The 24,697-nt window shown below is 49.7% G+C and overlaps 1 protein-coding gene across 5 annotated transcripts in view; it reads right to left on the bottom strand.

The window, feature by feature from the left end:
• itpr1b (inositol 1,4,5-trisphosphate receptor, type 1b) overlaps positions 1 to 24,697 on the bottom strand; it is a 731,378-nt gene that overhangs the window by 550,681 nt on the left and 156,000 nt on the right. For all 5 annotated transcript variants that reach the window (XM_072472138.1, XM_072472140.1, XM_072472139.1 and 2 more), the window contains exon 4: positions 15,508 to 15,623. In XM_072472138.1, coding sequence (XP_072328239.1) covers positions 15,508 to 15,623 — 116 coding nt within the window. The remainder of the gene's footprint in view (positions 1 to 15,507; positions 15,624 to 24,697) is intronic.

A 24,697-nucleotide genomic window follows, 5' to 3' on the forward strand; every position in this document is an offset into this window, starting at 1 on the left:
GTGAGAGGGGGAAAGTTTAAGGGAGATGTGCGTGGAAAGTTTTTTTTACACAGAGGGTGGTGGGTGCCTGGAACGCTTTGCCAGCGGAGACGGTAGAGGCGGGCACGATAGCATCATTTAAAATGCATCTAGACAGATATATGAACGGGCGTGGAACAGAGGGAAGTAAATCCTTGGAAAATAGAAGACAGGTTTAGATAAAGGATCTGGATCGGCACAGGCTGGGAGGGCTGAAGGGCCTGTTCCTGTGTTATAATTTTTTTGGTTCTTTGTTCTTTCAACAAAGTTGTTTGGTTCATAACCAGTGAGAGTATCTACAATTCTGCTCCAATTAGTTGTTGATCAGCACGAGTTAGCTGTGACCAATCAGATCAGATTCCAATCACATGGTGGCATAGTGGTAATCTCACTGAATTTGACATCCAGAGGATGAGGATAATGTTCTGTGTTCCAAGGGTAGAAATCCCACCATGGCACCTGGTGGAATTCAAGTTCACTTAATAAAAACTGCAGGCGAAGGTTAGTCCATGGAACTACCACAGATGGTCATCAAAACCCATTTGGTTCACTAATATACTGTAGGGAAGGAAACCCACCTTCCTGACCTGGTCTGGCCTACATGTGACTCCAGACCCACAGAAATGTGCTTGACTCTTCAGAAAGATGTTCAGTTCAAGAGCAATTAGGAATGGGCAACAAATGCAGGCTTTGTCAGAAATGCTCACATTCCATGCAAGAATGTCACACAATATGCCATCACACGAAACCTGCCTCCCATCCATTGACTCCATCTACACCTCCCGCTGCCTGGAGAAAGCGTGAAACATAATCAAAGACCCCTCCCACCTGACTTACTCACTCTTCCAACTTCTTCCATCGGGCAGGAGATACAAAAGTCACGCACAAACAGACTCAAAAACGACTTCTTCCCCGCTGTTACCAGACACCTAAGCGACCCTCTTATGGACTGACCTCATTAACACTACACCCCTGTATGCTTCATCTGATGCCGGTGCCACGTAGTTACATTGTGTACCTTGTGTTGCCCTATTATGAATTTTCTTTTCATGTACTTAATGATCTGTTGAGCTGCACGCAGAAAAATACTTTTCACTGTACCTCAGTACACGTGACAATAAACAAAAGCCAATCCAATTATAAAGTACCCTGACCCGTAACTGGATAGAAACTGCTTTCTGTAGTTGTTATATCCAAGTGAAATAGATTACCATAAGACCATAAGACATAGGAGTGGAAGTAAGGCCATTCGGCCCATCGAGTCCACTCCACCAATCATGGCTGATTTCAACTCCATTTACCCGCTCTCTCTCCATAGCCTTTAATTCCTTGAGAAATCAAGAATTTATCAACTTCTGTCTTAAAGACACTCAACGTCCCGGCCTCCACCGCCCTCTGTGGCAATGAATTCCACAGACCCACCACTCTCTGGCTGAAGAAATTTCTCCTCATCTCTGTTCTAAAGTGACTCCCTTTTATTCTAAGGCTGTGCCCCCGGGTCCTAGTCTCCCCTGCTAATGGAAACAACTTCCCTACATCCACCCTATCTAAGCCATTCATTATCTTGTAAGTTTCTATTAGATCTCCCCTCAACCTCCTAAACTCCAATGAATATAATCCCAGGATCCTCAGGCGTTCATCGTATGTTAGGCCTACCATTCCTGGGATCATCCGTGTGAATCTCCGCTGGACCCGCTCCAGTGCCAGTATGTCCTTCCTGAGGTGTGGGGCCCAAAATTGCTCACAGTATTCTAAATGGGGCCTAACTAATGCTTTATAAAGCTTCAGAAGTACATCCCTGCTTTTATATTCCAAGCCTCTTGAGATGAATGACAACATTGCATTTGCTTTCTTAATTACGGACTCAACCTGCAAGTTTACCTTTAGAGAATCCTGGACTAGGACTCCCAATTCCCTTTGCACTTCAGCATTATGAATTTTGTCACGGTTTAGAAAATAGTCCATGCCTCTATTCTTTTTTCCAAAGTGCAAGACCTCGCACTTGCCCACGTAGAATTTCATCAGCCATTTCTTGGACCACTCTCCTCAACTGTCTAAATCTTTCTGCAGCCTCCCCACCTCCTCCATACTACCTGCCCCTCCACCTATCTTTGTATCATCGGCAAACTTAGCCAGAATGCCCCCAGTCCCGTCATCCAGATTGTTAATATAGAAAGAGAACAGCTGTGGCCCCAACACTGAACCCTGCGGGACACCACTCGTCACCGGTTGCCATTCCGAAAAAGAACCTTTTATCCCAACTCTCTGCCTTCTGCCTGACAGCCAATCGTCAATCCATGTTAGTACCTTGCCTCGAATACCATGGGCCCTTATTTTACTCAGCAGTCTCCCGTGAGGCACCTTATCAAAGGCCTTTTGGAAGTCAAGATAGATAACATCCATTGGCTCTCCTTGGTCTAACCTATTTGTTATCTCTTCAAAGAACTCTAACAGGTTTGTCAGGCACGAACTCCCCTTACTAAATCCATGCTGACTTGTCCTAATCCGACCCTGCACTTCCAAGAATTTAGAAATCTCATCCTTAACAATGGATTCTAGAATTACAGGGATGACCAAGACAATTATGGCTTTGCACCCAGATAGAAGGACGATACATTTCTCAAATATCATTTGGTTGGAGCCAAAATTCTGCCTTCTTAGGCAAAAAAGACGGAATACTGTTATGATACGGAACCACATCCCACTTGTGGTTCGGATACTGGACGAGAAACCCCAAACAATTTGCAATTTGTAAACTGCGAGGAAAGGATTCTTCACCCCAGGAGTGATGATACTGACTAATAGGCATCTTAAAACATACTTTAATTTAAATACATAATTAACAAAATTATCAAAGAAATAGCCTTACAATTAACAGTTAAACAGCTCTTAACAACTTCACCTCACTTTCTACACCAGTCACTATATATTTTCCAACTTCACAACACAATACAGTAAATTTTATGAGGGTCTCTGCCTCCAACATCCTTTCAGACAAGTGAGTTCAAACTCCCACCACCCTCTGGGTGAAAAGGTTTTCCCTCACATCCCCTCCAAACCTCCTACCCCCTAAATCTATGCCCCCTGATCATTGATCCATCCACCAAGAGGAGAAGTTTCTTTCTGTCTACTCTATCTATGCCCCTTATACTTTTATACATCTTAATCATATCTCCCCCCCCCCCCCCCCCCACCCCCCCCCCCCCCCCCCCCCCCCCCACCCTCAGTCTCCTCTGCTCCAAGGAAAACAATCCAAGTCAGTCCAGTCTCCTTTCATAACCAAAACTCTCCAGCCCAGGCACCATCCTGGAAAGTCTCCTCTGCACCCTTTCCAGTGCGATCACATCACTCCTATAATGTGGATTCGAGAACTGCACATAATACTTTAACTGTGGCTTAACCAACATTTTATACAGTTCCAGCATAACCTCCCTGTTCTTAAACTCTTTGGGCGCAATTCTCCCATCGGGAGTCAAAGTGCCGACGGCGGAGTGAAAACACGAGTGTTTCACTCCAGCGTCGGAGCCCACTCCCAGCCCCCAATTCTCCCGCTCCCGGGGGGCTAGGAGCGGCGTCACGTCATTTACGCGCGCCGGGCATTAGCGCCACGTAAAAGCGGCGCCGCGTAACTGCTGTCACCCACGCATGTGTGGTTGCCGTCCTCTCAGAGGCCGCCCCGCAAGAAGATGTCAGCTGGATCTTGCGGGGCGGCGGAACAAAGGAGGTCCTCCTTCAGAGAGGCCGGCCCGCCGATTGGTGGGCACCGATCGCGGGCCAGACCCCATTTGAGGCCCCCCCCCCCCCCCGGTGCAGGAACCCCCCTCCCCCCACCACAGGCCACCCCCCCCAGTGTTCCCGCGCTATTCCCGCCAGCAGTGACCAGGTGTGGACGGCGCCGGTGGGAACCAGTCGTATTGGGCAGGCGGCTCGGCCCATTTGGGCCGGAGAATCGCCGCTTGCCCGTTACAAACGGCAAGCGGCAATTCTCCCAGCGGCCAGCCGTGATTCTCACCGCGCCGGTTTTTTTTTTGGGGGGGGGGGGGGGGGGAAGAATCGCGTGCGGGCGTCGGGGCGGGACACGCGTGGCGCCCCGGCGATTCTCCCACCCGGGGTGGGGGGGGGGGGGGAAGAGAATTCCGCCCTATGCCTTGACTAATAAAAGCAAGTATAACATGTGCCTTCTTAACCACTGTATCGACCCGCTCTGCTGCCTTAAGGGACCGGCCTACTTGCACACCAAGATCCCTCTGATCCTCGGTACTTCCTAAGGTCCTGCCATTTACCATGTATTTCCTTGCCTTGTTTGTCCTGCCCAAGTGTATCACCTCACACTCGTCCAGATTGAATTCCATTTGCCACTGATCAGCCCTTCTGACCAGCCTGTCTGTATCCTGCTGTTATCGAAAGCTATCCTCACTATTTACCTCCCCAACAATTTTCATATCATCCGTGAACTTACCAATCAACCCTCCTACATTCATATCGAAATCGTTTATATACAGCACAAACAGTATGGGCCCCAACACTGATCTTAACGGGACGTCACTGAACAAAGGCTTCCAGTCAGTAAAACACCCCTCAACCATCATCCTCTGCTTCCTGCCACTCAGCTAATTTTGGATCCAGTTTGCCAAATTTCCTTGGATCCCATGTGCTCGTAACTTAAGGAAGCATCTCTAGTGGCAAGTGTCATGTCGGCCTGGGATGCCTGCATGACTCAGTACAGGCAGAAGCCAGCAGGCATAACTCAGCCAAAGAACTTTGGGGGGAAAACAGAGAGGGCATATGGTTGAGCCGGGAAGGAGTGATGCCTTCAAACTTTGCTGTGTTTCTGCTGCTGTAGTACAGGCTCCTTATACCTGACTGGCAACTGGACCAAAATGATGTGGGTGTGGGACAGCTCGAGGGCAACGCTGCAGATTGATGATGGTGAAGAGGAGCTAATTACTGTGTGGGGGGGGGGGGGTGGTTAATGCACATGTGCGGGGAGGGGTAGAGACTGAATACTGTTTGAGATGGGCAGGGGGGGGGGGGGGGGGGTGAGTGATGGTTGGAGGGAGGAGAGATTCACCAAGTCTTCGGTCATCAGGGAACTTAGCTGAAACCTACATGAGAACATAATATAACATTTTTCCAAAGTACTTAAAAATAAAATCAGACTTGCATGTTGATTTGCAATATGTGAACTTTAATGATTATATACACAATGTTACTGTATTTTATTGCTGTTTTGTTATTGCTGATATCTGGGGTCACATTAATTTTCAGGTGTTAAAATGTGGTCAGTTGGAAAATAGTTCAAGGAGCACAGCTTTGGGGATGGTGAAGACATCATCATGTACGATAGAATTACCAATCCTATGGGAATGACTGGCATCTCCTGGAATTGATGATTAATCTTCAGGACACTGCTATGAGAACTTCGGAAAAATCAGGCCATTCAAAAAAAAGCATTTTGTTTTTAATCTTTCTTTGAACACTTTTGCAAGTATTGGAGAAAGGCTGTTTGACAGTCATAAATCACACTATCAGGTGAACAGACTGTTTCCCATATGGCAATGGAAGATTGATACCATGGGTGAGTAATGGTGGGAGGGAAAGTAAGGGGTGATTGGATGCAGGCGTTGGATGTTTATTAAGTAACATTTGCACCACCAAAATGCCAAAAAATGACCATCTCCAACAAGGGGGGTGTAATGAAATGTATATTGACTGGGATGTAAAGAATAAACAAGTTAATGATAATGCTTTGTATCACTAGAGGGAACCACAGAACAGTCATATATATCATGTGACTTCAAGGATTAGAAGATGATTAGGGGTTAAGAGTTAGGAGAGAGCTGGATAGGATGGTCAGGCATAGAGAGCAGTTGTGTACTTGAGAGTTCTGGAAGTTATAGAGATAGCATAGTTTTATATAATAACCTTCTACTTTAGGAATGTGAACAAATCTTAGTTAGTAGTGTAATAAATTTATAGTTGTGTTCGTTAACAAAGTTTGTGTTCCTTATTCAACACTACGCATCCGATCCATCTGGTAAAGTAGAATAGAGAATACAACAGAGGGAATCGAACCATCTCTCCTTGAACATTCAATGGCATTACCATTACTGAATTTCCCCCACGATCAACATCCTGGGAGTTATCATTGACCAGAACCTTAACTTGACCAGTCATGTAAATGCAGTGGCTACAAGAGGTCAGATGCTGGGGAATTCTGCAGTGAATTACTCACCTCCCGACTCTCCAAATGCTTTCCACGATCTACAAGATACAAGTCAGGAGTGTGATGGAATACTCTTCAGTTGCCTGGATGAGTGCAGCTCGACCAACACTTGACAAGCTTGGCATCATCCAGGACAAAGTAACCCACTTCATTGGTGCTCCATCCACCAACCTAAACATTCACACTCACCACCAGTGACGCACAGTGTGTCCTATCTACAAGATTCACAGCAGCAACTTAGCAACACTCAAGCGGTGTTTTCCAAACCCCTAACCTCTTTCATCTAGAAGGACAAGGGCAGCAAGTGCATGGGAACACCTGCAGGTTCCCCTCAGTCACTCACCATTCTGACTTGGAAATACATCACCATTCCTTCACTGTAACTGGGTCAATATCCTGAAACTCCCTCCTGAATAGCACAGTGGGCGTACCTACACCACATGGACAGCCGCAGTTCAAGACGGCAGTTCACCACCAACCTCTCAAGGGCAACTAGGATGGACAATAAATGCTGGCCTAGCCAGAGAAGCCGACGTCCCAAGAACTAATACACAAGAAAATGTTCGAGTTGCAGGTCATTGCAACACATCAATTAAAAGCTGTGCATCTCAACACCAGTTTGTAAATGCATCACCACCCAATTTAATGCTCAACAGCATGTTTGAGCGCACTTTTGAGCCCACTGCATCCCAGAGTGCGAAAAGAGATGGCTTGGGAAATTGCAAATGCACTAGTGATAATTTACCAAAATTCACTCGACTCTGGGGTGGTCCCGGCGGATTGGAAAATAGCAAACGTGACACCACTGTTTGAAAAAGGAGGGAGGCAGAAAGCGGGTAATTATAGGCCAGTTAGCTTAACTTCGGTAGGAGGGAAGATGCTGGAATCTATCATCAAGGAAGAAATAGCGAGGCATCTGGATGGAAGTTGTCCCATTGGGAAGACGCAGCCTGGGTTCATAAAAGGCAGGTCACGCCTAACTAATTTAGTGGAATTTTTTGAGGACATTACCAGTGTGGTAGATAATGGGGAGCCAATGCATGTGGTATATCTGGATTTCCAGAAAGCTTTTGACAAGGTGCCACACAAAAGATTGCTGCATGGCATTAAGGGTAAAGTAGTAGCATGGAAAGAGGATTGGTTAATTAATAGAAAGCAAAGAGTGAGGACTTCCGGTTGCGGCGATGCCCAGCTAAGCCGCACGTTTCGGCGGCTCCAGCTCAAACGGACCTTCGGGCTCTTTTAAGAGCCCCAACGGGGAATTTTTTCAGGACGAAACCCGGTGTGGGGTGAGTTAATAGGGAGTCCCCCCCCAACGAAAGAGAAAAATATCGGCGGCGGCTACATCGCGAAGAATCCTCGACGATAGGGACAGGAGGAAAAAAGCAGCAAGATGGCGGCGAAGAAAGCCCAGGCGTCATGGGGGCCCGATCAAGACGAATTCTTAAGACGGTGTGTGGAGCTACTTAAGAAGGAGGTGCTGACCCCGATGCTACAGGCAATAGAGGGGCTTAAGGAGGCACAAAGGACCCAGGAGACAGAGCTCCGCGTGGTGGAGCAGAAGGTGACGGATAATGAAGACGAGATCCTGGGTCTGGCAGTCAAAACACAGACGCACGAGGCGCTCCACAAAAAGTGCATTGAAAGGATTGAGGCCCTAGAAAACAGAGCACGAAGGAAAAACCTTCGGATCCTGGGTCTCCCTGAGGGAGTGGAAGGAGCGGACTGCGGGGCTTACGTGAGCACGATGCTAAGCTCGCTGATGGGAGCTGAGGCCCCTTCGGGCCCCTTAGAAGTGGAGGGGGCTCATCGGGTCCCTGCGAGGAGACCAAAGGCGGGAGAACCACCTAGGGCGACAATCGTGCGATTTCACCGCTTGAATGATAGAGAAGTGGTTCTGAGATGGGCCAAAAAGGTAGGGAGTAGTAGATGGGAGAATGCGGTGGTACGGGTGTACCAGGATTGGAGTGCAGAGGTGGCGAGAAGGAGGCCGAGTTTTAATCGAGCCAAGGAGGTGTTACACAAGAAGAAGGTGAAGTTCGGGATGCTGCAGCCGGCGCGACTATGGGTCACATACCAGGAGAGACATCACTACTTCGAAACGGCGGAAGAAGCATGGACCTTTGTTAAAGACGAGAAACTGGATCGGAACTGAGGGACTGATATTAGAGGGAAATGTCACTGTCGATGTATATAGAGATGTAAATTGGGAAGGGGGGGGACACTAAGAAATGTGGGCGCCGGTGGGGGGAAAGAAGAGACATAGGCGGAGGATGAGGAATGGGAGTGGGGCGGGAGAGGGAGCTGCGCCACAAGGGGCGGGACAGCTACAGAGAATATGAGAATACTGTCCTTGTTCCCGCGCCAGAAAGGTGATGGCGGGAAGATAGGTGCAAGGTAGATGGGAGTTCCCCACATGGGGGGGGGGGGTCAAGGAGTGAGCGGGAGAAGCCGGGGTCAGTTGAAGTCAGCTGACTTGCGGAAGTAATATGGGGGGAGCAATCACGCTAAATGGGGATCTAGCCGGGGGGGGGGGGGGGGGGGGGGGGGGATAACTGGGTTGCTGCTGCAGAAATCAAAGAGGAACTGGCTAAAGAAAGGGTGGTCGGGGCTGGAATGCGCCACCTGGGGAACGAGTGGGAGCGCGGAATCGGGACGTGGGACTGGCCTAGAGAGGGTGATGGCTAGTCGACACGGGAAGGGGGCAGGTAGCCCCCCAGTGCGGCTGATCACGTGGAACGTGAGAGGCCTAAATGGACCGATTAAAAGGGCCCGAGTGTTCGCGCACTTGAAAGGACTGAGGGCAGGCGTGGCTATGCTCCAGGAGACGCACCTGAAGGTGGCGGACCAAGTTAGGTTAAGGAAAGGATGGGTGGGACAGGTGTTCCATTCAGGGCTGGATGCAAAGAATAGAGGGGTGGCCATACTGGTGGGGAAACAGGTATCATTCGAAGCAAGGAGCATTGCAGCAGATAGTGGAGGCAGATATGTGATGGTGAGTGGCAGGCTGGAGGGAATGGAGGTCGTGTTGGTTAACGTATATGCCCCGAATTGGGATGATGCGGGATTCATGAAGCGGATGCTGGGATGTATACCGGACCTGGAGGTAGGAAACGTGATAATGGGAGGAGACTTCAACACCGTGCTGGACCCAGGGTTAGATAGATCCAGATCTAAGACCGGAAGAAGGCCGGCAGCAAAGGTGCTTAAGGGGTTTAGGGACCAAATGGGGGGAGTGGATCCATGGCGATTTGTTAGACCGAAGGCCAGGGAGTTCTCCTTCTTCTCCCATGTTCACAAGGTGTACTCCCGGATAGATTTTTTTGTTTTGGGAAGGTCGTTGATCTCTAGGGTGGAAGAAACTGAGTATTCAGCCATAGCTATCTCGGATCATGTCCCACATTGGGTGGACCTGGAACTAGGAGAGGAGAGGGAGCAGCGTGCACTCTGGCGATTAGATGTGGGATTGTTGGCGGATGAGGGAGTCTGTGGAAGGGTGCGGGGATGTATCGAGAGATACCTGGAGGCCAATGACGACGGGGAGGTCCGAGTGGGAGTGGTATGGGAAGCACTAAAGGCGGTGGTCAGAGGAGAGCTGATCTCCATCAGGGCCCACAAAGGGAAAACAGAGGCCAAGGAAAGGGAAAGATTACTGGGGGAGATCTTAAGGGTGGACAAAGAATATGCGGAGACCCCGGAGGAGGGACTGTACAGGGAGAGACGACGACTCCAGACGGAGTTCGACCTTCTGACCACCAGGAGGGCGGAGGTGCTGTGGAGGAAGGCACAGGGGATGAGATATGAATATGGGGAAAAGGCTAGTCGCCTGTTGGCCCATCAGCTGCGAAAGAGGACAGCGGCGAGGGAGATAGGGGGAATTAGAGACGAAAAGGGAGCTACGGTGCGGAGAGCAGGGAAGATAAACGAGGTGTTTAAGACCTTTTACGAAATACTTTATAGGTCCCAACTCCCGGAGGGAAAAGAGGAGATGCGGCAGTTTTTGGACCAATTAAGGTTCCCGAGGGTGGAGGAGCAGGAGGTGGAAGGCCTGGGGGCACCAATTGGGGTGGACAAGGTTACCAAGGGGCTGGGGAACATGCAGGCAAGCAAGGCCCCGGGACCAGATGGGTTCCCGGTGGAGTTTTATAGAAAATATGTGGACTTGCTGGCCCCGCTGTTGGTGAGGACCTTTAACGAGGCCAGGGAAGGGGGGGGACTGTACCCCCGACAATGTCGGAGGCGACGATATCGCTAATTGTGAAGCGGGATAAAGATCCGCTGCAGTGCGGGTCCTATAGGCCTATTTCACTACGAAATGTGGACGCCAAATTGCTAGCAAAGGTGCTGGCATCGAGGATAGAGGACTGTGTCCCGTGGGTGGTGCACGAAGACCAGGCAGGATTCGTAAAGGGGAGACAACTAAATGTCAACGTGCGACGGCTATTAGGGGTGATAATGATGCCCCCAGTAGAGGGGGAGGCAGAGATAGTGGCGGCAATGGATGCAGAGAAGGCATTTGACAGGGTGGAGTGGGAGTATCTATGGGAGGTGCTGAGGAGGTTCGGGGTCGGGGACGGGTTTGTTAGCTGGGTCAAACTCCTCTATGGGGCCCCAACGGCAAGTGTGGTCACAGGTCGGCAAAGATCGGAGTATTTCCGACTATACAGGGGAACAAGACAGGGATGCCTGCTATCTCCATTACTGTTCGCGTTGGCAATTGAACCACTGGCCATGGCGCTGAGAGACTCCAGAAAATGGAGAGGGGTGATTAGAGGGGGAGAAGAACACCGAGTGTCACTCTACGCGGATGACCTACTGTTGTATGTGACGGACCCAGTGGGGGGGGGGATGACAGAGGTCATGCAGATATTGAGGGAGTTCGGAGATTTCTCGGGATATAGGCTTAACATGGGGAAGAGTGAACTTTTCGTGATACACCCTGGGGACCAGAGTAGAGATAGAAGGCCTGCCTCGAAGGAAAGTGGAAAGAAACTTTCGATACCTGGGGATTCAGATAGCCAGGTGCTGGGGAACCTTGCACAGACTTAATCTGACACGACTAGTGGAACAAATGGAAGAGGACTTCAAGGGGTGGGACATGCAGCCACTGTCACTGGCGGGCAGAGTGCAGGCAATTAAGATGATGGTCCTCCCGAGGTTCCTATTTGTATTCCAATGTCTCCCTATGCTGATCACTAAGGCCTTCTTTAAAAAAATAGACAGGAGCATCACGAGCTTCGTGTGGGCAGGGAAAGTTCCGAGTGTAAGGAGGGGGTTCTTACAACGTAGCAGAGACGGAGGGGGACTGGCGCTGCCGAATTTGGGCGACTACTACTGGGCCGCCAATGTGGCGATGATCCGTAAATGGATGATAGAGGGAGAGGGAGCGGCATGGAAAAGACTAGAGAGAAAGTCCTGTAAAGGGACGAGTCTAGAGGCGCTGGTGACGGCGCCACTACCGTTCTCACTAAAAACATTTACCACGAACCCAGTGGTGGCAGCAACATTAAATATCTGGGGGCAATGGAGGAGACAGAGAGGTGTGCTGGGAGCCCTGGTGGGGTCCCCAATCAGGAACAACCATAGGTTCGCCCCAGGAAGAATGGATGGAGGATTCCAGAGCTGGCACCAGTTGGGAATTAGGAGGGTGGGAGATTTATTTATAGACGGGACGTTTGCGAGCTTGGGAGCGTTGGAGGAAAAGTATAAGCTGCCCCGGGGAAATTTCTTTAGGTATATGCAGGTGAGGGCGTTCACAAGACAACAGGTGAGGGAATTTCCATTGCTCCCGACACAGGGGATCCAGGATAGAATGCTCTCTGGGGTGTGGGTCGGGGAGGGCAAGGTGTCAGAGATATACCGAGAGATGAGGGAAGAGGGGGAGGAGTCGGTGGGCGAACTGAAAGGAAAGTGGGAAGAGCAGCTCGGGGAGGAGATAGAGGAGGGTCTGTGGGCTGATGCCCTAAATTCCTCTTCCTCGTGTGCCAGGCTTAGCCTGATTCAATTTAAGGTGCTACATAGAGCACACATAACGGGAGCAAGGTTGAGCAGGTTCTTCGGAGTGGAGGACAAGTGTGGGAGGTGCGGCGGAAGCCTAGCAAACCACACACATTTGTTTTGGTTGTGCCCGGCACTGGAGGGGTATTGGAGGGGAGTGACGGGAGTGATTTCGAAGGTGGTGAAGGTCCGGGTCAAACCAGGCTGGGAGTTAGCTTTATTTGGAGTTGCGGATGAGCCGGGAGTGCAGGAGGCGAAAGAGGCCAATGTCGTGGCCTTTGCGTCCCTAGTAGCCCGGCGTAGGATTTTACTCATGTGGAAGGAAGCGAAACCCCCCGGACTGGAGGCCTGGATAAACGATATGGCGGGGTTCATAAAACTGGAGCAGATTAAGTTTGCAATGAGAGGGTCAGCTCAAGGGTTCACCAGAAGGTGGCAACCATTCCTCGACTACCTAGCGGAACATTAGAGGGAAGATAGATGACCAGCAGCAGCAACCCGGGGGAGGGGGGGGGGGGGGGAAGTTTCATTTTATGTTAATTGGTTAGTTTACCATGTTAGTTAGTTACTTTTTATTAGATTGTAGTTATGTTACTTGTACTGTTAAATTTTCTTTATGTTTGATATGTAAGGGGAAAAAATTATGAAAAATTTCAATAAATTATATTTTTAAAAAAAGAAAGCAAAGAGTGGGGATTAATGGGTTTTTCTCTGGTTGGCAATCAGTAGCTAGTGGTGTCCCTCAGGGATCAGTGTTGGGCCCACAATTGACAGAGATGATTTGGGGTTGGGGACCAAATGCAATGTGTCCAAGTTTGCAGACAACACTAAGATGAGTGGTAAAGTAAAAAGTGCAGAGGACACCGGAAATCTGCAGAGGGATTTGGATAGGTTAAGTGAATGGGCTAGGGTCTGGCAGATGGAATACAATGTCGACAAATGTGAAGTTATCCATTTTGGTAGGAATAATAGCAAAAGGGATTATTTAAAAGATAAAATATGAAATCATGCCGCTGTGCAGAGACCTGGGTGTGCTAGTGCTTGAGTCGCAAAAAGGTGGTTTACAGGTGCAACAGGTGATTAAGAAGGCAAATGGAATGTTGTCCTCCATTGCTAGAGGGATGGAGTTTAAGACTAGGGAGGTTATGCTGCAATTGTATACAGTGTTAATGAGGCCACACCTGGACTATTGTGTTCAGTTTTGGTCTCCTTACTTGAGAAAGGACGTACTGGCACTGGAGGGTGTGCAGAGGAGATTCACTAGGTCAATCCCAGAGCTGAAGGGGTTGGATTACCAGGAGAGATCGAGTAGACTGGGACTGTATTTGTTGGAATTTAGAAGGATGCGGGGGGGGGGGGATCTTATAGAAACGTATAAAATTATGAAGGGAATAGATAGGATAGATGTGGGCAGGTTGTTTCCACTGGCGGGTGAAAGCAGAACTAGGGGGCATAGCCTCAAAATAAGGGGAAGTAGATTTAGGACTGAGCTTCAGAGGAACTTCTTCACCTAAAGGGTTGTGAATCTATGGAATTCCTTGCCCAGTGAAGCAGTTGAGGATCCTTCATTAAATGTTTTTAAGATAAAGGTAGACATTTCTTTGAAGAGTAAAGGGATTAAGGGTTATGGTGTTCGGGCCGGAAAGTGGAGCTGAGTCCAAAAAAGATCTCACTGAATGGCGAAGCAGGCTCGAGGGGCCAGATGGCCTACTCCTGTTCCTAGTTCTTATGTTCTTATGTTGTCAGCCTTCAGCATTGTGAAGTGTTGTTACAGTTGTAAGGGAGGAGACATGGCTGCCAATGTGTGCATAGCAAGCTCTCACTGTGACCATTAAATTACCAGCAAAAACAGAGGATGCTGGAAAAACTCAGCAGGTCCGGCAGCATCTTTAGGGCGAGAAACAGTTACATTAACAGAGTTAATGTTGAATGTTCATCAGAACTAAAGAGGGGGGAAAAAAATGTATTATTAAACTACATGCGAGAGATTACAACAAGACTTAGCAACTCAAGGACAAAAAAAAACAGATGGCCTGGGTGTGAGGGGGGTTTGCATTGAGGGGAAATCTCAGACCTCTGCCCTCACCCTTTCCCTTCACCAGCCTTCGCATTCAAAGAATCATCCACTGTAATTTCTGCCAATTCCAGCAAAATGTTACCATCAAACACATCTTCCCCGCACCTCCCACTGTCAGCATTCCGCAGGGACTGCTCCCTCTGTGATATCCTGGTCCACTCCACCATCATGCCCAACCCCTTGCCACAGCATCTTGCCTTGCAATCACAGAAACTGCAACACTTGCCCCTTTAACCCCTCCCTCCTCACTGTTCAAGGCCCCAAATACTCCTTTCAGGTTAAGCAGCGTTTCACTTGCATCTTCTTCAAATTTGGTTTATTACTGTCTCTACATTGGGCAGGCGAAACGTAAAATGGGTGACCACTTTGTGGAACACCTTCGTTCAATCCGCAAGCATGACCCCCAACGTTCCTGTCGCTTGCCATTTTAAACTGAGCGCCTTGCTCTCATGTGCACGTGTCCATCCTTGGCCTTCAGCAATGCTCCAGTGAAGTCCAATGCAAACTAGAGCAGCAGCATCTAAGCTTATTAGGCACTTTACATCCCTCAGGACTCAACATGGAGTTCAACAAATTTAGACAGTGAACTTTCTCCTCCATCTTAACCCTTTTTTAAAAAATCCCACACATTTACAGTCGCAATGTGAACATCTTCCCATTCACCAAATCCCTCTCCAACACCAGGCCATCTGTGTTTTGTTCAAGGTTTTGTTGCAATCTCCCTCTTTATTTCTAATGAAGAGCCAAATGGACTTGAAACATTAACTGTTTTCTCTTCCTACAGAGGATGCCCTGCTGTGTTTTCCCAGCAGTCTCTGTTCTAGTTTCAGATTCCAGCATCTGCAATAATTTGCTTATTATGATCATTAAATTGTTTCTGTGATGCAGATCAAGGAATGAGTATTGGCCAGGATAAATTCCCTGCTCTTTAAATCGGGGCCATGGCATCTTAATTGTTCCACCTGACAGGCCCGGTTTAGTTCAGCGCCTTACTCAAGTGTAATACACCTTCATTACAGCAATGGACAGTCTGCTTAGATTTTTGTATCAAAATCTCAAAGCGTATCCTGTAAAAATGAAAGCCCTAAAGTGGCTCCAACTCCAGAAATATGGGCAAGAGCTGGCACATTACCCAGGCCCACTGCTTCCAGAAGCAAGGCCATATTACTCTAAGGTGTATTCTACTTACATGTAGTTTATTCAGCAGCACTGCATCCGTGGTAGTGTTTCCCCCAGGCTTAGCTGCTTTCCAAAACTGTTTCTGAGCTGAGTATCGGTTCATGGGACATAGCTTGAAGAGGCAGTCTGCGGAAAAATTGAAAACAAAAACATTTTATAGAATTAAAAACCTGAAGTCCCACCATTCATGATTTCCTCTTTCACAAGTTTGCTTTGCTACACAAGTTTTTATACACCAGACCACCCTTTGCAGACCCAAAAGTTAGCTTAGCTGCTGTTTTTAACCATTAAAAAAAATAGAAGCCAGCTTTCGAAAATGTTGAAAAGGGAAAAAATGCTCAAATCAACTTTAAAAGCAGAAGGCGTGTATGTATTTGATGCAGTAGGAAGTGAGCCCTGCATGTGTATTATCTGCCGTTGTTTAAACGTGCATGTTCCTTGTTGCTGTGGTTTAATTCTTGACCGGAGTCCAGCTCTACTCTAGTACTGCAAGTGTGACAAATTTTACATTGCTCTTTAAGTTTAATAAGAGCATAGCTTTCATTGCCTTTGAACCTTTTAACATGTCAAATTTTAGGATGATTGGAAGCTATCTAATCAACTCCCATTGTAAAGTATGCTGGTCGGTTAAAATTTCACTGTTTGGGAGATCTCACAGGAATGTAAACCGCACGAACGGCTGGTCTTTACTGTAATAAATAAATAGTGTCGCTTTTAAAAAAATAATTAAATGCCCCACTTGCACTACGATTAAAAAGGAGGGGGTATGCGATTTTCTGGCCATTCTCGCCATTGGTGGGTGGATGGATTCAACGGCAAATCCCATTCGCAGCAGGGGGCCAGAAGATCCAGAGAAATAAACCGTGGGGAGGAAGAGAGAAATAGGAGGGCGTGCAAAGTCATTCCCCCACCCAGAGGAATTTCAATTTATTTCTGCTCCAGCCAAAATCTCCCATTTCCAATCTCCACATGTAAGTGGACGTTACTTAATTAATACCCTACTCGTGGACAGCTGGCCAGTGCGGAATATAAATACATGATACACAAGCCAGTGTGTCCTTCAGCACCAACCCACACTGCTGTGTATTGAGCAGAAACCAGCACAGCCAGTGTTTGAGATTGAACACTGGGGCTTCTACTGAGCACCTGATCAGTGTTATACCTTAAGGAGAGACACCTGATCAGTGTTATCCTTAATGGGAGACAACAGCAAAATGAAATTTTCACATCCCAAGCCTAGATTAGTGCAGGAGGTTAGAAGATGGTTTCTCCACCCCCCGCCCCCCCCCAGGTATACATTTTCACTCACTCAAGTATGCACTGTCAATGGGCACTTTCTGTTCTAAGGATTTGCTGAATATCGCTTCCCTTGTAAACATTCATGAAAGCCCATGTCTCAATGTCAGTCAGATGGGAATGGTCCCATCAACCAGAAAAACAACAATTCTTTCAGATGCAATGCAACATATTCTTTCATCGGTCTGCCACCCTCCTGCTAGTTTCATACAAACTCAGCAAAATCTGAAAACAGAAGCCTCATTCAAAATGTCATTGAGCTACCCAAAAGCAATAATAATAACAATAATAATAATGGTTATTGTCACAAGTAGGCTTACATTAACAGTGCAATGAAGTTACTGTGAAAAAGTTGGGTTTTATATTTAATAAGTTTGTAAGATTTCCAGAGAGAAAACAGGCCCTATGCAAAGAGCCTTAACATAGTGAAAACAAACAGTGGGAAGAATAAACATGTTAATAAAACACTTCCCCTGTCAGCTGTTTGCCCTGCCCCGCGTGTTCAACTAAACTAACGTGGCTCTAACCCCCCCTCAGGTGCCGCAGCTGTCGGTTTTCCTGCGCTTTTCCCCGAGAGTCTGCAAGCGACCTTCTACCCCGGGGGTTCCCTACACCCCCCCCCCCCCCTTGCCCACTTCAGTTTTCTCTGCTCCCCCCCCGCCCACTTCAGTTTTCTCTGCTCCCCACCCCCGAGGCCCGACCTGCCAGGCCAGCCCTGCGCTTGGCCCTAGCCCGCCCCTCCTCCTACTCTCCCTGGGGCCCCCTGACCTACGCTAGGTACGTTGACCCTTGCCGTCTGTCTGTCTACCACCCGAGCGCTCGGGCCCTCCCCCCACACACCATTAACCTGATTTTATCTCCCCGTGCCCTTTCAAGTAACCTAACCAGCCCCTAGCTCATCCCCCTCTCCGAGGCCCCGATCTCCTGTCAACAGGTACCAAGCGCAGGGCCCCCTCTCTCTATACCCGCCCCCCCCCTCCCCCTCGATGCTATCCCCCAAGAACACCCTACACAATGCGCCCTCCAGCCCCTGCTCTCTGTCCCGGCTGAAAACAATCTTGGATAGAACATTACAGTACAGGATAATTTAACGAACTGCCGCCACACAAAAGCTCGGAGAGCCCAGAGTCCTTTTGTTCAAGTCCTGCTTCTTCTTTTAATAAAAAGTCCACACCTAGTCAGAGCAAATTAGGTTAACAGACCGCCGTCACTGTACAGCACTGAGAAAACTAAGTGCCCATTAGTTCAAGTCCAGCTTCTTTTCTTTAATAAAAGTCCAAACCTGTTCTGGTGTCTCCAAGTAGTAGTGGAGTTCCTCAAACGTAACCCAAATCTTCGCCCGATACAGCATTCCAAACCCCACCTCCGTTTTGTAGAGGGCTGCCTTTACCTTGATGAATCCTGCAAGCCTCTTGGCCAGCTCCGTTCCCAAGTCCTGGTAAATGCGCACCTCACAATTCTCCCATCTGCTGCTCCTCTCCGCCTTGGCCCATCGCAGCACACGTTCCCTGTCAGCACGCCGGTGAAAGCGGATCACCAAGGCCCTCGGTCGGTCGCCTGTCCTGGGCTTCCTTGCGGGGGCTCTATGCGCCCCATCCAACTCCAGGGGTCGGGGGAAGGCCTCCGGCCCCATCAGCGCCTCGAGCATACCTTTCACGTATGCACCCACATCCGACCCCTCGCAGCCCTCGGGGAGGCCAATGATCCTCAAATTCTGCCTCCTGGCTCTGTTCCCCAGCTCTTCAAGCTGCTCCTGCATCCTCCTCTGGCGGGCGTTCAGCTCTTCCACCTCGTGCTCCAGCTCCGCCACCATGTCCGCCTGGCTGGAGAGCTTCACCTCGACCTCTGAGCGCCTTCTCCTGGACCGCCTGCGCCTCGGCCATTTGGTCCATTACCGCCCTCATCAGGTCCAACGTGTCCCTCTTCAATTCGGCGAAGCAGTTCTTAAAAAACTCCATCTATTGCTCCCTTGGCCAGTGAGCCTCCGCTCCCTGGTCCCTGCCGTCCGCCATGTTTCGCCGCCTGGCCTGGGGTCCCCGCTGCTCCCGCTTCGAGCCCTGCCGCTCCACTCGACCACTTCTGGTCCAACTGCTCATACCCTGGGGGGGGGGGTGCTCTTCCCTATCGTGGCTTGTATATATATATTTTTTTTTACATTATTTCCCTGGAATCATTATTCCTTTAGCTTCCATTCATTTCCTTTCAAAAGGTCAGAGGTGGGGGAGGGGGAAGAATATAAATTTGATTTCACATGGGGAAAATAGGTCTGAGCGGACAACGACAATCTGTGAGCAAGTTGGCTGGTTTGTTTCATAAAAGCCATCAAATATTACCCTCCTTTCAAAAATAATATTTCTAGCGGGGGCAGCTGTGCAGGCCACTGTTTGCACAGCTGCTTCACCTAGCCGGTCATTTAACTTGCACCTGCCTTGGACAGCGAGCATCAAAAGTCTATCTGATCAGTCACTGGGACCTCCAAGGACAGTATTGGCCTCAAGCTCCCAGCTCTGGCAGTCTTCTTTGTTCCATTGCAGTGTCCATGTCACTGCCTTGGTTCATGCCAGCTTCCAACATTTGAAGCTTTGCTTACCCGTTATCATCCCTTTTGTCTTCTTTAATAAATGAATCTTTACTTTAACACTTTTCTACCATTTCCATTAACTTCATGATCACAGTTTTCCCTCAAGTGGTCAGCACGAGCCCCACCCACACCATTTAATAGTCCCTCACACCAATCTTCAGGTCCATGGATTAGAAAATGTAGACAGAAAACAAAATGCAGTTTTCACCGAGGCCAAGACTTCCTTCCAGTTACCAACTCTCCCGATTAATTTCACCTAGATGTGTTCCCCATGAATGATCCTTTGGGGCTTTTATTCAGTGAGAGTGCAAAAGAAACACAAACTAACTGTCAATCACCCAAGATCCTGATGGACTCAGCTCCAGTAACAGTCTAGGAAAAGACAAGCTGGCGGAAAATCTTCTGAACATCCAGCTAATGTATTCAAGCCTTCCATGCAAGGTACAATGTGTAATTTGACGGTTCATGGGGTTTGAGTGGGAGAATTGATGAGTAACTCTGCAATGTTTCTGAATGGTTGATTCATGTTAAGTGTACTGTGACATACGTCATTGGTGTTAATTGTTTTAATCAGGGGGGGGGGGCACAGGGGACTAATGAGTAATTGCTTTTAATAATTATAGGCCTGCGTCATTTCATTGATAATTTCTCTCCCTGCCCCGGTCCATCAGCAACTGAAACTCCATTACCATTGAATAAATCTTGATCTAACAGTTAATGAAGCAAAGCTACACCTTTCACGCAACAGGAACGATCATCCTCACTGGCCACGGTCTCAAATCAATGCAAGAGGGTGAGAGACACGATAACCATCAGGGTGACAAATGCATTAACGAGGTGGCACGTGGCGGTGGTTAGCATTGCTGCCTATGGCGCTGAGGACCTGGGTGTGGTGAACGTATTGATGCACAATCAATAACTCTTGAGACAAGGGGAGTCATATCTAATCGGCTTTAATCAGCTAGAACTGTACCCAGTGGCTTTGATACAGAAAGTGAAGGCTGCTGGGACGGCATGGGTTCTTATACCCCGCCTCTCAGGGCGGGGCCATGTACGTTAGCCAATGGTAGACTCCTAGGTCTAGCCAATGGTCATTCACCTCTCAGGTACTGCAATACCTGGTATTACCACACGTATTATGGCAATCATTCACCACTGTATTGCATTGTACTATGTTGTTGCCCTTGTGGGCTCCACTTATGGACCATTGTACTGTATGACACCGCTTGTATCATGTTGGTGCCCTTGTGGGCTCCGCCCCTGGCACCGCCCCCGTGAGGGGAGGTAAAGGAACAGCTCTCTGTAGGCAGCTCTCAGTGCAGAGCAGTTGCAGGCAGGCAATGTTCTAGTTTATTAAAGCCATTGTTCACTTCAACTCGGTCTCGTGTGAATTGATGGTTGCATCAATTTAAGCAACTACAACATCGCGATGGAAACAGCCCTCAAACCGGACCGACTAGAACTCGACCCACAGGCCGCGGAAGCCAAGGGGATTATTTTGCACTGGCTCCGATGTTTCGAGGCCTACCTCGCCGCCTCCTCCTCGCCCTCCATCACCGACGAATAGAAGCTGAGCCTCCTCCATGCCTGGGTGAGCCATCGAATCTCCGTGTAAATCGAGGAAGCGACCACATAAGCAGACGTGCTCGCGATCCTGAAGCAGCAATACGCGAGGCCGGTGAATGAAGTGTTCGCGTGGCATCTCCTCACGCCGCCAACGCCCCGGGGAGTCGCTGGAAGTGGACCTACGCGACCCGAACGTCCTCACGCGAAGCTGCACAACTACAAGGCCGTCACGGCCTCACAACACTTGGAACTCGCCGTTCGGGATACCTACGTGGCTGGAGTCCGGTCCAACTACGTCAGACACCGCCTGCTCGAGAAGGGCACCCTCGACCTAGAAGATACGGTAAAACTGACCCCCTCCCTAGAAGTAGCATTTCAGAGCCTCAACGCTTTCCCCTTTGACCATGCGACCCCCTCGTGGACACCCGACCAGAGAGTACCCCAGGCCTGTGCCGCGCGGCTGCTCGCCCAACTCGGGGGGGGGGGGGGGGTTACCCTGCTACTGTTGCAGCCAGAACCAGCACCCCAGGCAGCGTTGCCCGGCTCGGAACGCGAACTATAGCGACTACAGCAAGAAAGGACACTTTGCCAAAGCTTGCCTGGCCAGGTCCAAGTCCTCCAAATCACAGGCCCAACTCAGATGCACAAGCCCGCAGACCCCCGCAGCGTGGCAGCGTGCCTGCCGACTCCGCCCCTTCAGGCACGTCACCCGCCTAGTGTTGTCCGTGGGGGCAGCCATCTTCGACTCGACACAACACGCGAGGCTCACGGGGGCCGCCATCTTGGCCGCCATCTCCCACACGGCCCGACATGTGCCACCGACGGGGGCCACCATCTTGGCCGCCATCCTCAACGTGGCCCAACACGTGCGACCGATGCGGCAGCCATCTTGGGACCACCCCATCACTTCTGACCACGTCGGCTACCCGCAACTTGACGCAGTCACCCTCGACCAGTCACGCCCATCAGGAACTCCATGATGACCGTCCAGGTCAATGGGCACGAAACGCCCTGCCTGTTTGACTCTGTGAGCACGGAGAGCTTCGTACACCCAAACACAGTAAGGCGGTGTTCTCTCCAAATCTCCCCCGCATTTCAAACAATCTCCCTTGCTTCCGGATCGCATTCAGTGCAGATCTGGGGGTACACTGTCGCGATACAGGGTGTCGAAAAGCAAACTTTAAACTACATGTACTCCCCGATCTCTGCGCTCCTCTTCGGTTGGGACAGGACTTCCAGTGCAACCTCAGGAGCCTGACCCTAAAAGTTCGACGGGCCCCTACACCCCCATCGTTTGTAGCCTCGCGACCATGAAGGTCGACCCTCCCCCGCTATTCGCGAATCTCACCGCTGACTGTAAACCCGTCGCCACCAGGAGCAGGTGGTTCAGTATCCAGGACACGACTTTTATCAAGTCCAAGGTCCAGCGGCTCTTGCGGGAAGGGGTCATCGTGGCCACTAACAGCCCCTGGAGAGCCCAGGTAGTGGTCATCAGGACCAGGGAAAAGAACCGAATGGTTGTAGATTACAGCCAAACCATTAACCGGTATGCACATCTCGATGCGTACCCCCTTCCCCGGATAGCGGGCATGGTGAACCAGATTGCACACTACCGGGAAGTCCGCATACCACCAGCTCCCAATCCGCCCGGAGGACCGCCACTACACGGCCTTCGAGACAGACGGCCGCCTCTTCCACTTCCTCAGGGTCCCCTTCAGCGTCACCAACGGGGTCTCTGCCATCCAAAGAACGGTGGACCGAATGATGGACCAGTACGGGCTGCGGGCCACATTTCCGTACTTGGACAACATCACCATCTGCGGCCACGACCAGCAGGACCACGACGCCAACCTTCAGAGGTTTCTCCAAACCGCCCAAGCCCTCAACCTTACTTATAACAAGGAGAAATTAGTTTTCCGCACAACCAGACTAGCCATCCTCGGCTATGTCATGGAAAACGGAGTCCTAGGGCCCGACCCCGACCTTATGCGCCCCCTCCTGCAACTGCCCGTTCCCCACTGCCCCAAAGCCCTGAAATGATGCCTCGGATTCTTTTCCTATTATGCCTAGTGGGTCCCCAACTACGCGGACAAAGCCCGCCCACTGATCAAAGCTACCATCTTCCCACTGGCGGCTGAGGCCCGCCAGGCCTTCAGCCGCATCAAGGCAGATATTGCCAAAGCCGCAATGGACGAGTCTGTCCCCGTCCAGGTGGAGAGCGACACGTCAGAGGTCGCCCTCGCCGCCACCATTAACCAGGCAGGCAGGCCGGTAGCATTCTCCTCTACTCTCAAAGCCTCGGAGATATGGGTGGGGAGAAACACCAGGATACTTACAACCGTCTTGCAGAGGGGATGACACTCGGAAAATCTGGAACTGCCAAACCTTCTATTCTACTATTGGAATGTGGAAAGGGTGAGGGGTTGGCTTGTAGAGCCGGGTGCAGAGTGGCGGCAGAAAGCATCTAGTGTCGGGACTTCCCTGCTGGCACTGGTTACTGCCCCACACTCTCCCTGGCCAGGTTCTCGATGAGCTCGGTGGTGGCAGCATCATTAAAGGCCTGGAACTAACTCAGACACCATTTAAGCTGAGGGACATGTCTGTCTCGGCACCAATCTGTAACAACCACAGATTCATACCAGCGGGAATGGATGCAACCTACAAAACCTGGAAGGGGTTGGCGGTGATGAGGTTTAGGGACATGTATGTGTACGGTAAACCTGGAGGAATTAATGGAAAAGTTCAACACCCAAGAGGGAGCAGGTTCAGATAAATCCAGATATGCGACTTTTCCGCAGCGAGGCTCCCTCATGCCCTCAGCTGCTTATGCACACCTGCAAGACAGAGTGAGCACCCCCTTCTGTGCCTGATGCAGCTGAAGGTGGCACACAGGGCACACCTAACCAAGGCACTCGTGAATGGGCTCTTCTCTTGGGGCGAGGACAAATGAGAGATGTCAGAAGGAGACGGAAAACCACGATCACTTGTTCTTGTCCAGCCCTGAATTCATGGCCACCTTCTTCAAAACCATGTCCAAGGTCATGGGAGTTATAATAGAGCCAAGTGCGCTGGTGACGATCTTTGGGGTGTCAGACCAACTGCAGCTTTTTGAAGGGAATGGGCTGATGCCTTGGCCTTCGCCTCCCTGATAGCCTGGCGTATTTACCCAAAAAATCTTAGCTGTTTGGGCATGAAGCTTTGGAATACCCTCCCAAACCTCTCTGATCCCTTCTCTCTTTCTCCCTCTTGAAGACATTCCATTAAATCCAACTTGGTCCTCTGCACTAATATCGCCTTGGCAAAGTGTCAAATAGAACATTCCTGTGAACTGCCTAACAATGTTTTATTACATTAATAGCAATAAAAGTTAATGTTGTAAACTTCCAACTGATTCCCAGTGACTTTAATTTCACAGGGGGGGCTATTTCGGGTGCTCCTTCAGAAGGTTGGTGCAGACTCGATGAGCCAAATGGCCTCCTTCTGCACTGTAGAGATTAAATGATTCTAATACAAACATCTTCCCAGCACAAACAACAGTGCTGTGAGATATACAGAAGATATACATGGAAATGGGGTCCCAAAGCTACTGCCAAGTCCCTCCAATAGGAAATACAGCAGTTGCAGGTAGATGAATGTTTTTATCATAGAATTTACAGTGCAGAAGGAGGCCATTCAGCCCATCGAGTCTGCACCGGCTCTTGGAAAGAGCACCATACCCAAGGTCAACACCGCCACCCTATCCCCATAACCCAGTAAC

This window comes from Scyliorhinus torazame, chromosome 13 (assembly GCF_047496885.1).
Source record: "Scyliorhinus torazame isolate Kashiwa2021f chromosome 13, sScyTor2.1, whole genome shotgun sequence".
Lineage (NCBI taxonomy): Eukaryota > Metazoa > Chordata > Chondrichthyes > Carcharhiniformes > Scyliorhinidae > Scyliorhinus > Scyliorhinus torazame.